Here is a 16,633-nt window from a genome sequence, read left to right as displayed (position 1 = left end):
TCACGGAATTTATAAGTTTTAAACGAAATTCTGTGCTTTTTAAGAGTGTCTTGGGTCAAAAAGTTGAATGCTGAACCCTATTCTGAATTTTATTTTATTTATTTATATTTTTGTTATACAATTAATTTTAAGTACTGTACAGAAATATATCTAGTATAATTTAACATAATGCAGAATGGTAGATAAATATTGATACTTGAAAGAGCGATGCCTCCCCCCCCCCCACGCCAAATATCAGAAAAAAAATCCAGAATGATTTTCTCGACGTAGAAGAGGAAAACACTCAACTTTAAGTTTAATTGATGCAGTTTGTGCCATCTCTAAATTCTAAAATTTCGTTTGAACAAAAAAAATTTTTTTTGCGAAATTTTTTGATTTTTCACAAAATTAATTCATTTTTCACAAAATTATTTTATTTTTCACAAAAAACGGACCCTGTAAAAAATCCTGGACAGACCCCTGCTTGTAGTAACTGTTCGTAACCTTCCACCACTACTTTGTAAATACTAACTGGCTCATGAAATTCACTCCGATTACACTAGAGGGTTGCACCGTATTCATGTGCCATAGCAACATCAGTTTTACCCGCCCAAAATTCTAATTATTTAAATCCAAACTTATGGCTGCCCGTTACTTGGACCCTTGTCTGTTACTGATGCTGTTTCCATAGTATTTGAATAAAATATATGGAGGTGCCACCATATTCCGCTGATAATCGAGAGTTTTCTGCACTTGAATATTTCTTCACGAATTAAAATTTTGTTATCTTCATCGATACATAAAAATATTCAATGTTTACCACTGCTCGGCACTGGACGAATACATTGGCTAAATATACTAATAACTAGTATTAGTTCAAAAAATTACCGTCTAGAAGTACTCTTTTTTCTTTTTTTTTTTTTTTTTGTTTGTTTGTTTCCCATAATACCTCCTCAGTCAGAAAGTAAGAAAGAGTTTGTAAAAATTGAGAATTGCAAAGTTAGAAGTCAAAATCAGATAAGTTCAAATAAAAATATTAGCTGAAACACCGTATACCAATTTAAAACATCCAAATTCATGTTCCTGTAACACCCAAAACATAGAAAGCTTTTAGCGAAACAACTTTCTCATAATTCCAACAAAAACATTTCTTTAATCACAACTTCTTTTTTCGGCAGTTCCTTTGCTTTGTTGAACTTAAAAGGTCTTAGCAACAGATATTTAATTTTACAGGTTTTATAGAATTCTTTATTTATTATTTTTTTGTGAACAAATAATCACGCATACAATCGACAAAAGTAATGTCACACATACTATTTTATATTCTTCAAAAAAAAAAAAGAAGAAGAAGTTAAAACTAGTTAAAATATCAAACGAATTTAAAGAAGTGCACAGAGAACACTCTAGTTCATAAGTCATTTGTTTTAAAAAGGGTAGGACAAAAGGAAACTTAAAAACTTAATGTCTATACTCTGAACACAATTCGATTAAGTTTAAAAAATGATTCTTGAAATCAAAGCAACAGATCTTTTTTTCTCTAACGATATGGCACGATTGAAAAAAAAAAAAGATCTTGACAAAAAAAAATATTATTTCCAGATTGAAACAAACTAACCATAATTTAAAAGTAAATGTTAGCAAAATAAACTGAAATAAAATTTAAGATTAATTACCTAATACAAAAATTTGGCGAACTTTTATTTTATTGATAAAGTATCCCATATTTGCTCCATGTAACCTGTTTTGATGTCAACAATACTAAATCGGCATCATGAGTCCAATTTCATTCGTTTCTCAGGGACAGGACTGTTTTCCTCTATATCGAAACCAAATTCATCAATTTCATTCCAAAAATCCTCTAAGTGCGGTTGGGTTGAATCTTCTTTAATGACGGTATCAGCAGTTTTAAAATTGTCCTTGCTCAAACCAGCTTTATTTAAAATCTCAAGTTTCCTTTGAACCAAAGGCCAAATTTCATCGTCTGCGGTCCCCTTAGCAACTAAGTACTGAACGAGCACCGAGTCTTCTTGACCAATCCTGTGGGCACGATCTTCAGCCTGCGTTAAGATTCCAGGATTCCAAAATAATTCGGCAAAGATCACGAGACTGGCAGCAGTTAGAGTGATTCCGCAATTGGCAGCGGTTATACTCAGAACGGCTACTTTGCAACTGTCACTCATCTGAAAATGGTCACACAATTTTTTTCGCTGTTCAGCAGACACAGATCCGTCTATGCGAATGTAGTCAACTTTCTTCTTTTCGATGGCATCGCAGATGCTCTGCATGACATTCTGGTGGTGAGCAAAACATAAGAATTTTTTATCACTTTCCAGAACATCCAGAATATATTCACAGACAGCAGGAATTTTGACTTCACCAGTTTCGTGGAAGTACTCAAGCAAAGCTCCTCGTTTTTCCATGCCTTTTAATCCGGCATGGTGCATTTTCTCATACATGGCTTTTAATACTTTACTCTTAGTAGAGACTCGAGAAGGATCAAGCACAATCATTTGACGAGACTTCGAGGGAAGTTGTTTAATAACCTCTGATTTTAATCTTCTTATCATAACAGTTTCTTCAAGTAGCAATTGCAGCTCCTCCATATTTGAAGATCCAGAAAAATCCCAACCCCAAGGCATCGTTTTTCCGTTACAATAACGAATCCCATACTCAACATAATTAAAAAACTCCCGCGGTCTAAGAGCGGACAATTGTGTATACAACTCGACAGGTCTCGAAAGGGCTGGCGTTCCAGTAAGCATAAGTATACAATTCATATTTTTCATAATTGATAACGCCGCTTTAGTCCGACGGGATTTGGGATTTTTCAGAAAATGGCTTTCGTCCATTATAACACATTTGAAGTTTCTCTTCTGAAGAACATCTACCATTTTCGCTAACAAATCATAGCTTATTAGAATAACTTTATCATTAGGAACATGGTCTTTTCCGTTATTTATAACCGTAACATCGTGTGTACCAACTGACGGAAGCCACGTACGAAAAGCTTCAGCCCATGAGTATCTAACAGACGATGGCGTGACAACTAATAGAGGCCAATGCCTTCGGTAGTAATAGGCAATAGCAATTGCTTGAATAGTTTTACCCAGCCCCATGTCGTCAGCGAGCAATATTCTTCCACAATGTTGAATTCCGAAATTAACACCTTCTACCTGAAACGGCAACAGTGCTTTTAACAGCACCGGATCTAAACTAGATAAATCATGGTCTTCAACTTCTCTCCTTTCTTTTGCTTTCATAAAAGTTTTCAACAAAATATTTGGCAAGGGAGCAATCAAGACATTTGGTTGTAACGATTTTAAAGACGAATTCAACTTATCATGATCCTCCAGGGCAAAATTCCATTTTTTCGTCTGCACATCGTACAATCGACTAGGAATAGTCTTAAATAAATCAATCATTTCTTTATGAAATCCAACATCAACAAAGAAACGTTTTCGAGACAGAAGTACGCAAGTTCCTTTAACAGTGTTTTGAGAAACCACAGAACTGTTGCTTAGCTTCCCATTCTGAAATATTAGACTGTTATTTTTGAAGGGCCCCGTTTTCACTGACGTCACATTCAAAGTACCAAACTTGCTACTAGTCTCAGGCTTCTTATAGAAATTATTAGCTATGGCGGAAACACTTGGTCCAACACCATTTTGGGGTGTTTTAGAAAAGCTACTGAATGAAGACGTTACAGTTACTGGTGTGTTCACGGCACTACTTCCAGTTTTTGCCGCTCGTTTTTCAAGAGCCTTCCTACGATTTTCTTCTATTTTTCGACGCTGTTCTTCTGTTAATTGACTCATTGTGCCGACTTAAATTTCATTTTCTAAACAAATGGTTTTTCACACCAGAACCTAAAAGAAAAAAAGGAATTCATATTTCAGGAACAAATTTGATCGACTTTCTTATTAAAGAATGTTAAGTTATTAGTTTAGTTAGTTTATTGAATGTCAAACTAAAATATGTGAATATCTTACAGTTTCGAATATCACCCAGGGGCGTGCACAGGGGGCGGGGGAGAAGGGACACCTGTTGACCCGAGCCTGAAGGGGCCCAATATGTTTAAAACTAGAAGTGAAATATAGGGGAAAATAATATGGAGTTGGGGCCCAGAAAAGTCATTTGTGACGGGCCCGAAATTTCTGTGCACGCCCCTGATATCACCCACTTCTTTTTTCTCAAAACTATTATTAGGTCCATAATTTTGGGGGTAGCTTAGAAAGAAAAAAAAAACATTTTTCGCATTGATTAAGCTGTTCTTACTCCCCCACAGAAGCATAGGATAGCAGTTCTAAATAAATTATGATGGAATATTTGAAGAAATAGATCGGGAGTCGCCTGGACATTTGGTGGCATTGGCCTGATGGTGGGAATGATTGGGAGGGGGAGTGATTTTGCATGGGTGAAAATGATTTTGCATGAAAAAATGGCGGTTTTGATGACACTATTAACAACAATACGGTAGACTCACATTTTACGCAGTTTCAATAAAAACAGATTCGATTAAACGCAGTTAAAGATTTACAACTTTATTTTTTCACGCAGATGAGTTTTGATTTTAGGCGGATGTGGCATTGCAAACAGAAAATTTTCCTTTCTTTCAAAATCCAAACACTAGAGATTGCAAATGTAATAAACTGCATTTTGGCACGCTAATAAGCGAGCTTGGGTCACTAGAGATTTTTTGTAATTCGTTCGACAGCTCTTTCCAGAAGTAAAGTTACCAAACTCACACAACTCAGAGCTCACTGGAAGAAGAGTTGTTAGCAATGACAAGGAGAAAGAAACCAACGAGAATACCGACATCGATGATACACAACCAAAAAGCTTTCACATGGAAAATTTTGTGCCATTCCTTCACAATGGCAAATGATCTTTCTGATTTGTTAGTGAAGGAAGATCCCGTCATGGAAATGAAGCGAGTTATCATGGATGCGTTAATGTCCCACAAAGAACTGCAGAGAAAAGTGATCAATGACTGCCAAAATGATGTCATAACCAGCTGTTTTATATAAACACCAAGGTTTTTTTTTTTTTTTTTTTGAACGTTGTGCATAAGTATCAGAAAAAGTACACATTAAACTTATTATAAAAATAATTATATATATTTACCCATCATTAGAATGAAGTATTTTTTTCACTATGAAATCCAACCCCTATTTTAATTACAATTAAGTATTACCTTACCCGGTTTTAATTTATGCGGCATTTCCGTGAAACGTAACCCCCTGCATAAAACGATGGTCTACTGTAATCAGGGTTGTAGTTTTGGCCGGACAAAACTGATTATATCCAGGCCACTGCCTAAAACCGGCCAAAACTGGATTTAACCACCATAGAATTGGCCAAAACTAAATTACGTAAAAATACACTCAGGGGCGGATCTAGAGGGGGGCCATGGCCCCTCCCAAAGCCTTGTGATTGCAGGAACTTTTTTAAGGAAAAAAAATATTATGGGAAGATAACAAAATTTAACACATGTATTTTACTGAAAAAGAAGTATAGGCCTTAATTGGGAGATAAATTATATCCTTATCCTCAAAACAAAACTTTTATTTCCAAAATTTTTCTCCATCTTTTACATCATTTCTTGATACCAACTACAGACACTTGGACGATCTCTAAATGCTCAGGGTTCATACCCTTTAGGCAGAAAAAAATTCAAGCACTTTTCAAGTACTTTTCAAGGTAAAAAATTTTGTTTTCAAGGCAATATCATAAATTTGTACTAAAAATATTGTATGCAGATTTCATTTACTACAAACACATAGAAATAAGGCAATAATACAAAAAAAGTATAGGAAAGCAAAATTGCTTTTTCTTCAACGAGAGACGCTTTGATGAAAGATCTACTGCGTTGAAAGTTTTTCGGAAAATGTTTGAAAAGTTTGGTCATAAAGAGAAGCAGATACCAAGAGGTTTAATTTTGAGGTTTTTCAAAGCTTGCAGCAGTCAGAGGTTTGTATATTTTCTAGAATCAGCAAATTAATACTTAAAAAAAAAAACCTTTCATAAGTGCTTTTAACTTTTATGGGAAGAAACTAAAATACCCAAGTTCAATGGCATTGCCAGAGAGGAGTTTTTGAAGTCACTCCCCCCCCCCCCCCCCCGGGTTTCAACATTTATTTCCGATATCTATACAGTGGTTTATTACAATATAAGGGGGGTTAGGACAAAAACACTACCCAGAAAGTTATTTCAGTTTTCACTATTAAGTTCTAAAAATATTAGGTTTGCAAATCATTTATAAGTATGCAAATCAATTATTCGTATGTATTTATTAGCTGTTCAGACAATAAGGCATTTCAACTGTCCTCGAGTAAATTTAAAAATTAGGAAGTAAGAAAAGTTTATGAAAGTCCACAGTCCAGTCTCTACACCTCAAAATATACAAAAGCAGCTTAAGCAGTGATAAATACTCTGAATGCAAACTTGAGCCTATTCAGCTTTCAATGATTAACTTGCAATAGACAATAAATGTGCAAGTTCAGATTTATAGAGCCATATTTCGAAATTGAAAAGATTCACAAGAAGTTGACATATATTATGACAAAAGTAGTTTTATTTTGGGAAAAAATGGGTTATTGTTGAAATTAGAATTTAAATTTAGAAAGGCAATAATATTCAGGTGATTTGTGAGTTCATAAAAAATTACCTGAAAGTTTCAAAGAGCAAAATGGGGCAAGGGGGGGGGAATAATTTTTAAAACTAAGACCCCTATTACTTCAATATACATATGTACAACAACAACTTTTGCTATGCATACAATTCATAAAATAGTTTATTAAGTCAAAATATTTTGCATAGAAATACCATGCCCAGTGCCTGTTGATAACCAGCAACAGGCACTGGGCCTAGCTAGGCTTGTACTGGTCAATTTATTAGATCCAAATGAAGATGAATGACCCTCCTTAAGCTATCTACCCCTTTGCTGATTAAAGCCTCTTTCGGAAAGCTCCAAGTACCCACAACCTTAATAAAGTAGTAATTTTGAACATTTGAGGAAAAGGGGAAAATTGGAGATATAGGGAGGTAAAAGCATAAAAACGAACACTACTGGATTTCAAGTGAATAATCATAACACAACCACCCCTGTTATACACCTTATTTATTTTAGCAGACATAAAAATATGATGTACTTATAAATAAAATTATATAAATCAACTTTATATTTAAAATAAAAACTTTAAGTTAATTTGTTAGGTGCTCAACTGCTGAAATTTAAATTTTTTTTTAAAAAATCTGCTATGACCAAAAATTAGGTAAAGATAATCATTCAAAATTGCAAAAATAAATTAGCAAATAATTAAACAAGACCAAGGTAATAAATTCTTTAACTCTTTAGTTATTAAAATAAAAAATAAAATAAGCTAATCTGATTTAGCAGAGTCAAAATAACTACTAATTGCCAAAAATATAAAAATATTTACAAAATGCAAAAGGATTGAAATCTCAAACAAGGGAAGCAAATTTTCGAGAATTAAGTTTAATGTTGTCATGTTTCCCATAAAATAAACTTATATTTTACTGAAATTAAACATAAAATATAGTAATCTAAGGTAGCATATGCGAAACTAACATTTGATTAGCCAAAATATTTAAATATTTGCAGGATGCAAAAAGATTGAAATTTCAAACACAAGAGCAATTTTCCGCGAAACCCGAGTAAGGTCAATGTTGTCATGGTTTCCAAATTAATTTCTTTGTTAATTAATGAAATTAAACAAAAAATAAACTAATCTAAGGTACCATATGTCAAAATATCTTTCGGTTGTAAAAAACATCAAAATATTTACAAGATGCAAAAGGATTGAAATCCCAAACACGGAAGCAATTTTTCGCGATGTTGCATACTGAACACATGTTCAGAAAATTGCATTGGTGAAATACTTTTTTAAAACTTCTAAGCACAATTCGTTGATTTTTGGGAGAATTTAAGCACTAAGAAACTTTTTCAAGGTTTTAAAACTTTTTCAAGGTTTTCAAGCACTTGAAAATGAACTTTTCTTTTTCAAGCACTTTTCAAGGTTTTTCAAGGGCGTACGAACCCTGATGCTGCTGTTCTCAGAGTATACCTATTGTTCACAAGACCAAAGAGAGCCTAAATTTTCGTTTTTATGGCTTTAATTTTGAAACTAGGGGAGAACCCCGTTTTCACAAATGCCTTGATATGTAGCAAAAAATTGCATTTTAAGTCTTTTATTTGGAAAATGTCAACGGAAACTAGCTTATCCAGCCCTTATCACTTAACTTGCTTAAAAGCAACTTAAATGAAATTTTTTGGGACTTCAATTACAAACGATTTTTGATAGGACCCCCTCCCTCCCTAGTTTATATCATGATGATAGCTTTAAAAGGAGGTTTTTGGAGGAGCTCACGAATCTTCCATCCTTTTCTCAAATATGTATAAATATAGTTAAATTTTCAATTTTTAGAGCCTCAAGCAAAATATTTCCAGGAAGGAAGGATTCTAAGCATCTTCACACTCCCTTTAAAGTAAGCAAACATTACCTAAAGGTGTATTTTTAGGCTGGACAGCTGAAGAGCTAGAGAAGAGCACCCTTCCTCTTTTAACTTCTTAATGTATAATGACAGAATATTTTGGTTTCTAAGCTTTATTTTCAAAAAGTATTTTGGGGCCAGCGCCCGAAACCTGACCTTTCTCCGTACATCATCAAAAATAGACAAATAGACAAAATGCGTTTTTACTTTCCTAATTTTCAAAAATTACTCGGAAATTTCAATTTTGAAACATTTTCGAGGGAGATTCCTAAATCCACCCTCTCACCTAATGTCTCGATACCCCGAAAATTGAGTTTTTAAAACTTCATTTTAATAAAATTTCTGGGGAGTTCGGAGTTTGTTCAAAATTTCGGATGGCCCCTCCCAAAACAATCGGCTGGATCCGCCACTGAATACACTTATAGTTTGTATTATGTGAGAGATGTGTGTTTTACAACTAATAAATCTGTTAGTTGGAAGTTGTTTAATTAAGCATAGCAATTTTAGTTAATTAAATTTAATATTAGTTGAAGTAATTTACATTATTACAACAATAGTAGTGAACAAATTTTAACTTTCTTAAAAATTAATAACTGAAATCGCTCACAACTAAAACAAAAGACATAAGGAATACAAAACAGTTTGTAACATAAATATAGTAACTTTTTAGTAGTGTTGCCTTTTAATTTTCAAAAATATTTTCCCCCAGTACCTTTCGTTTTGTTTTTTAAAAACGCAAATATATATTTCTAAAAGTTCTTTTTTTTCTCTCATTTCTTCTTCAAAATTACTTGAAATACTTTGTACATTTGTGTGTGAGAATTTTATTTTTTTAATGTTACTGCATATTTTTCATGTAAACCTTACCTTCTAAACATGCTGTAATTTCTACAAACTGTAAAACATACTATTTAGATAAATAATGCAAGATGATTGATTATGGTTTGTTTTACATTTCTTTTTAATAATTTATTATTTGGGTTTCATTTAAAATTTGATAATTATCTAAGTGGCCAAAACTGGATAAAACTGATTTTATCCCGGCCGGTTTTAACCGGTTTTATCCATGGTTAAAACCAGCATTGGCTGAAACTCTTACAACTCTGACTGTAATCTTGTATATAAAAGACTCAAAAACTTTTTTATGGGAGTGTGTACAGTAGAAGATATTTTCGCTATCACATTACACAGAATTTTAGTAACATTTTAGTCTTTTAAAATTTATTTTTTAATAAATAAGGTTTTTCTTAATAATTTGTGGTCTGAGTCACATTTGAGATCACAGGGTAATTTCTCACTTTAAACTCACACAAATAAGGTCTCATCTTTTACACAAATATGCAAAAACTTATAAAAAAGCTATAGAGCAAATCGTCACCTTAAAGCAACAGAAGGATACCATACTGTTATTCCCAGGCTTAAAAGGACTAATGATGATCGCTGATCTGAGTCGACAATGTGTTTCACAAAAAAAGAAAAAAAGGCTCAAATATCAAGTCAGGCTATGACTTTCTTACAACGCTCTAAATACATAAAATCAGTCAAAAACTTCTGATAACATTTACAATTTATAGCAATTTTTGTGTGAAAGTAATGCAATACCTGTCATAACCCTTAGATATACAACTACAGAGCTGTGAAAATTATTAGAATAAGTGTGAAATTTATGGTAAAATCTTGTTATATCAAAGAAATAATATTTAATTTTTAAAATATTGACACATTTAATATTACGGGGGAATCCTCTTATTTTTTATTAAAGATTCGATCTGTCTTGGTATTCTTTTTATAAGTTCTGGACAATTAATTTGTATTTCCTCGTCAAGGTGCCAAATTTGAATGAGTCCTATTTCTTTAATTATTTTCTTTAGAATGGTTCAATTATTCTCTATTAGGCTCATATCTGGACTGTTTCCATGCCGTGGAAGTGTTTTTATATATTTTTTCATTCAAAATTTTGGTCACAGATAGAGCTTTAGGACACAGAGCCCCATCGTGCATGAATGAAGTCTCCATTTGAAAACCAAACTTGTAACTGAAACCTTTGTTCAAGCAATTTTTCATGCTGATACTAGTTGCGTGCCCGGCGTTGCACGGGCTACTTAAAAAACGAAAGAGATGTCCAACTGATGTTTTTGTATTACTCTGACATCAGTTTCTAAAGCGCTAAGGAGTAAAAAAAAATACGCGTAATGCAAGGTTTGCAAAACACCAGTAGAGCTTATTTTTGGCAAAAATCTCTTCAACGTTAATCATAGCATGGCCCCACTGAATGCGTGACGCTTACCAGGCCTTGACAATTTTTGACTTTCTTGTGTTAAACCGGGGCAACTATTTCTGCACTTGAACATGGTCACACTAGATGGAAAAACCTCAAAACTTCATATTTGCCCATTCTGACCGCAAGGAGGCGCCACAAGCCACGGTTGCATCCACCAATCAACGACAAGTTTCAAAGCTTGTTTATTTTAATTAATAAATGGAACATGTAACAAACATCAATATTTCGCAAGATGCTCAGAAATATACCGTAAAAACCAATTCGAATCGAATTAGTAAAGTTATTTAGCTGATTATTTAATGCGTAAATGGTGGATCTAAAGTTGGTTAGGCAATTTCTTTTAATTTAATTTTACATGTTCATTTATAGCTTGTGTATCATTTGATGGATTATTTTACGCTTAATGGAGAAACATAATTATTCAGAGGATTATTTTTTTTTTTTATGGACTTTTAGATCTTGTTTCTAGGGCTTATCGCTTCGCTTACAAGTCTTTGAAAAAGACAAAATAGTTTATGGTGTCGCCAAATAAATACTTCATATGTAACTTGAAGTTCCCCGACAATAAATAAAATTGAAACTAATCGCCAGATTAAAAAATGCTCCGCTACGTACCTATCACGGAAAATTACCCCCCCCCCCCCCCCCCACTTTTTTTATTTTAAGAAATGCTAGATATTTAGAGCTGCTCCTAATGCTATACTATTAGAACAAGATTACAAAAATTTGTAAGCAGATCTTAGATTCCTGCGGATACTTGACGGTCTACTGTGTGTGTGTATTTTATTTTTCCAACAGAAAATTCATATCCTAATTTTCGCCTAACTTGGCGATCAAATTTCCTGCAAAGTTTCTAGTTCAAAGCTCCTTTCTCATTCATGCTTAAAGTGTAGAAAATAGTTTTTTATGACGAATTCAATGTTTACAGGATTTTACATCGCTAAATATTTTAATTTTCTTATAAGTACAGTAAATTTGCGATACTTCGAAGTCCGATAAATCGAATATTACTATAACTCGAAATTTTTATCAAGTCTTGACAACTTAGTCTTTAATTCTATTCTAGTTATAACTCGAAGTTAACTTCTTTCAACTCGAAGTTTTTTCCAAGATTACTCGAAATTATTTCGAAAGAACGAAAAAAAGAAAAAGAAAAAAAAAAGAAGTGACTATGGGAGAATAATTATTTCACCTTCACTTGCAATCCGAATTTGAAACGAATGAAGATGTGCACATTTCCTGAAGTAGAATCAGCTCTATTCAAGCGGTTCCAGCATGCTTTTGATTTTTTTCTATCAATACATTTGATTAAACTGTGCATATTGTGCTAAAAAACTTAAGTTCTGTAATTTTGTCTGTTATATGTACATATTAATTAAAGTATTCGATGGTTTTTAATATTAAAATATCAAAAACTAAAACTATCGTTGAGTCAAACTTTCGATAAGTCGAAGTTTTCCGTCGGTCTTTTTACATTCGAGCTATCGCAAATCGAATGTATGTTTAAAAATATCATAGAAATGGCAAGTAAAAAAAATCATATCATTCTTTTGCTTTTGCAAAGACAAAATAAATTTTGTACGGAACTCTCCCCTGCTAGGATTTTACAAAATATCAACAGTGTTGATATTTTGTAAAATAATCTGTTCCCCATTTTTTTTTAAAATTAGTTTCACAAGTTCATGTGTAGATATTTGAGGAGTTTCTTTCCCTATTGCATGTATTTGTTAAATGTTAAAAATAAATTTTAAAAAATAATAATAATTTGAATTTTGGCTGCTTGATGAGTTCGAATTATGTTATTCACGATCATGAATTGCGATAGGACCCTACTCGTTGGGTTTCTTGTTTCTACAAATGGAATGAAATGGAAATGACCAAGAAATTTGCACCCGTCATAATATGACTGTTGATTTTTTAGAATAGGTAATACGAGGCCGTAAGAAAGATAAATATTTTATGGCCGAATCTGACCTTTATCATAAAAATTATTTACTGCGTGAACACTTTATAACAATTGAAAAATATATTGAAGTAATAGCACCTGGGATGCTATAGGTAACGTGGGAGCGTGGGGGTGGGGATAGAATCTGAGCTAAAGTGAACGTTCTCCGGTCTGTGCGCCTTCCGATGTGTATGTGTACACCCAAACCTGTTTTTGTGCGGACTTTTTTTTGTGTAGTTTATAAAAATTATTTATAAAACGAGCGAAAATTATTTATCAAACGAGTGCTTGGTAGTATCATCAAGGGTCAACAGGGGCATCCGATGGGAAGTCACTGTGACTTTCCAAAAATTTCTTAATTCGGGAAATTTTTCGGGAGTCGGCAAAATTATCATCGCTTGGTTTATTTTGGTTTCGTTTAAATATAATATTTTGGGTATTTTCTACGTGAGACTTTTTTTATGCAGTCCCTATCCACCGCATAAAAAACTATTTTTTAACTCAGTTGCGAAAACTTTTAAAGCTACTGGTGAAGTTTCAAGCATTTTTTTTTTACACGATTTTTTTATGCGGTCCCTATTCACCGCATAAAAAGAGGATTGGGTGTATATATATACATTTTTTTAATGCTCAAAGCGTGTGAAGCAACAGGGTCGTTTCCGAAATTTTAAGGGTTTTTTTTTTTTTTTTTTTGAAAGAACATTTTTAAAATCATAGGATCTGATCATTTTTTAAAATAACTTGACTAAGTTTAATATTAAAAAAAAAAGGCATTAATCGGTGCGCTTTCATTGTTTACGCTTCTGCCGATGACATCACAAATGATGAAATGCCATTCACTGATGCCACTCACAGAGCACAATATTCACAAGTGTTGGCAACTATATGATTGATAGTAAGCGTAGAGTGCAATATGTAATTCGCTTCTTGATCATCATAACGTAGAAACGCGGTAGACAGATGCGCCAAAGTACATCATTTGTGACGTCATAAAGACCACGCCTTATTTTCAAAATCGGACATTTAAAAAAATTAATTAAAAACTAAGCTTTGAAAAAATGAGTTTTTTCTAGCTCCATGTTATTTTTATTTATTTTTTGATTATGCTATGAATTTCCTTTTGTAAGGAAAAAAATCTGCACTTTTTCGAAATAGCTCTTGTGCACTAAACGTTTGTGCATCTCTGTGCGTATTGCGCACTAATATACTACTAAAATCTACACTAAATTTCTTATAACATGAGATGTGCTAAAAATGGAAGGGGAAAAAGATAATAGACATTATTTTGGTGTCCGTAAAATATTGGCGCGAGAACCACGGACCCGTCGTAGAACCATGTATTAGTTACACTCTGAATTTTAAATGTTTTTAAAATTATGTTAATGGTTCATTTTCTTAAATTGCCATCATATTTTTAACTTTTCTATTGTTCTTCTTCATTTGAAAAAGAATATTCCTAACCAGGCCTGTCCAGTGGGGATATCACGGGGGGGAAGGGGGCAATTATGACACCCCTAAATTTTACAAACATACTAAAATTTGGCATTTTGCTCGTATTTTGTTGTTTTTTTCCCGAACACAAAACCTTTGCCCCCCCCCCTCCGGAAATTTTTAAATGTCGGGCCTGTTCCCAAACGTACATTTTTAATTAAATTATGTTCGTTGTAAAATATACACTACATTACGAGCGGAAAGAATGGCAATTGTTAACGTAAATTCCTATACACCCCCCCCCCCCCCCTCTAATCCCCATCAGCGTCAAATGGGGGCAATGAATGACCCTCTTAAGTTTTGAGAAATGAATGTATTTACAGATTGCGGAGCATGTTTTTTTTTTTTTTTCGATGTAATTTATTGAGCAGAAAAAATTCGCATGTAAATGAGCATGTAAAGTTAGAAATGAGGGCTGCCTGCCATATATCATCAATCTTAGAACTGTTGTATCTAAAAAGGAAACCCCAGGGGATTTTCAAAAAAAAAATTGAAAATTATTTGCAAAGCTTTAAAAAAAAGGCGTTTGAAAAAATATATTAAGAATTACGCATTAATTTTAAATAAAAATCATATGTTTTCTGTGTTTAGTTTAGAATTTTTATTACGCATAATTTTTGATATGATATTAAAATAACAATAAGAAATGCTCTTCACCTTTGTAATACAATGTTTATTTAGCACTTTTTCTCTTCATTCCTTCTTTTGAAACTAAAATTTTCGTCAAATGACGTACGCCCGATAATAAGTCGAGAAATCACGTAATCACAGATGCCAAAGCGCCAGCGCTCACAATCACGCCAAGTGGAAACAAAAACAGGGGTAGCCAGTGGCGCCCTCTTTGTTGCCATAAGTTTCAGCGATTGCCACGGCCGTTAAGTATTCAGTGGGGCCATGATCATAGTTATCAATGATACAAGTTATGAATAATTTCAATTAGCACAAAAGATGAAAATATATGCATTATCAACTATAATCTGTGCTCACGTTAAAATGAATTACATCTGATAGACTATATTTGAAATATTTATGTAGAATTACAATCAGCTTTTTACATAAAATGACACACACTTTTTGGTTGATTACGTGAAACTAAAGCACCTAGACTAAATAAATAATAACAATAAGCATTAATTTAATACCAAGTCATCAGATTCCAATTTAGCTTTAGTTAAAATCCTTAACAATCTTTTTTGTTCAACTTTGTTTCATTTAAAGAAATCCAAACAATCTTAATTTAATATGTTCTTTTAACGATACAAACTGTATTTCAAAAATAGAAACAGGAAGGAAAAAAAGAGTTATTACAATTCGAAAACTCACCCATGTGACGGGAAAAAGTCCAACAAAATAAACATAATTAGTCGCACATCCTAAATGTACCAAAATATGAGGCCGGTGAATTTTAAACTTACACTACAATCAATAAACATGTCTAAAGAATCAACATTCATAAGCTGAAAAGAGTTAAGAACGTTGAGTGTAAAAAAATAAAAAAAAGGACAGATGATAAAATAAAGGCTATGTCCGAATAGAGTAACCAATTCTAAACTAATTTAAAATAAAATTCTAGATGGAAACGTTGTTTTAAGATTTGGACAGCAGCCAAAAAAATCTCTTTTAAAACAATAATTAGAATTTTATTTGCTTACAGATACGCAAAATGGCAACAGGAAAGAAATAAAAATACCTGAATAACGTTATGTTAATAAACGTTTTAATTAATATCTCCGCTAATTAAAGTCGTACAGTTACGAGATTGGTTCTATTGTTTTCTTCGAAAAATTTCAAATTGATCGGTATCTCGTTCGACTCTCGATTCGCAGCGGTTCTCGAGAAGATCGATCTTCAGACAGACAGACAGACGGACGGACGGACGCGAACAGATTTTAATATTATAGTAGATTGGCTTCCTCATGCCTTCTACAATGCTTAAACATCCAGCACCCTGAGCGGAAATTACGCTCCAATCCATAACTTGGGTGGAGAGTTTCACCATTTGTGTAATGCGACTCGGGAAAATACTTTACTGGTGCTTCTCCTGGCATACTGGTTGCTTTCTTTTGGTATTTTGAGCATTGATTTGTCAGAATACTATACCTAAAATGTAAAAAGTACCTTAATGCATGTAATTTGTTGGGAAATAATCTCATAAAAAAAGTTTCTGCTGCATTTATAAACAGTTCTGAATCTTTAGTAAGTGCCCCTATATGCAATAAATTTAATTTTAGGAAAAAGACTGAACAACTTGAATTTAACTGAATAATGAAAGGAAAATCAATATTTCCCATTTCGCTCCAATTACCTACAAGTAGTTTATACACAATTTTTGTCCAAGCAAGTCTTTTTGCCATAGCAAATTTGATTTTAGCCCTCTTTAAGAGGACAACAAGCACAGAGTTCAACTGAGATAAGCTTTCTAA

At 33.0% G+C, this 16,633-nt stretch overlaps 1 protein-coding gene across 1 annotated transcript in view; it reads right to left on the bottom strand.

The window, feature by feature from the left end:
- Nucleotides 1-1,337: 1,337 nt before the first annotated feature.
- LOC129222187 (SWI/SNF-related matrix-associated actin-dependent regulator of chromatin subfamily A-like protein 1) overlaps nt 1,338-16,633 on the bottom strand; it is a 30,788-nt gene continuing 15,492 nt past the window's right edge. The window contains exon 2 of the mRNA XM_054856654.1: nt 1,338-3,845. Coding sequence (XP_054712629.1) covers nt 1,749-3,794 — 2,046 coding nt within the window. The 5' untranslated portion in view covers nt 3,795-3,845 and the 3' untranslated portion in view covers nt 1,338-1,748. The remainder of the gene's footprint in view (nt 3,846-16,633) is intronic.

Source organism: Uloborus diversus, chromosome 5 (genome assembly GCF_026930045.1).
Source record: "Uloborus diversus isolate 005 chromosome 5, Udiv.v.3.1, whole genome shotgun sequence".
Lineage (NCBI taxonomy): Eukaryota > Metazoa > Arthropoda > Arachnida > Araneae > Uloboridae > Uloborus > Uloborus diversus.
This window is presented reverse-complemented; position numbering and strand designations above follow the sequence as displayed.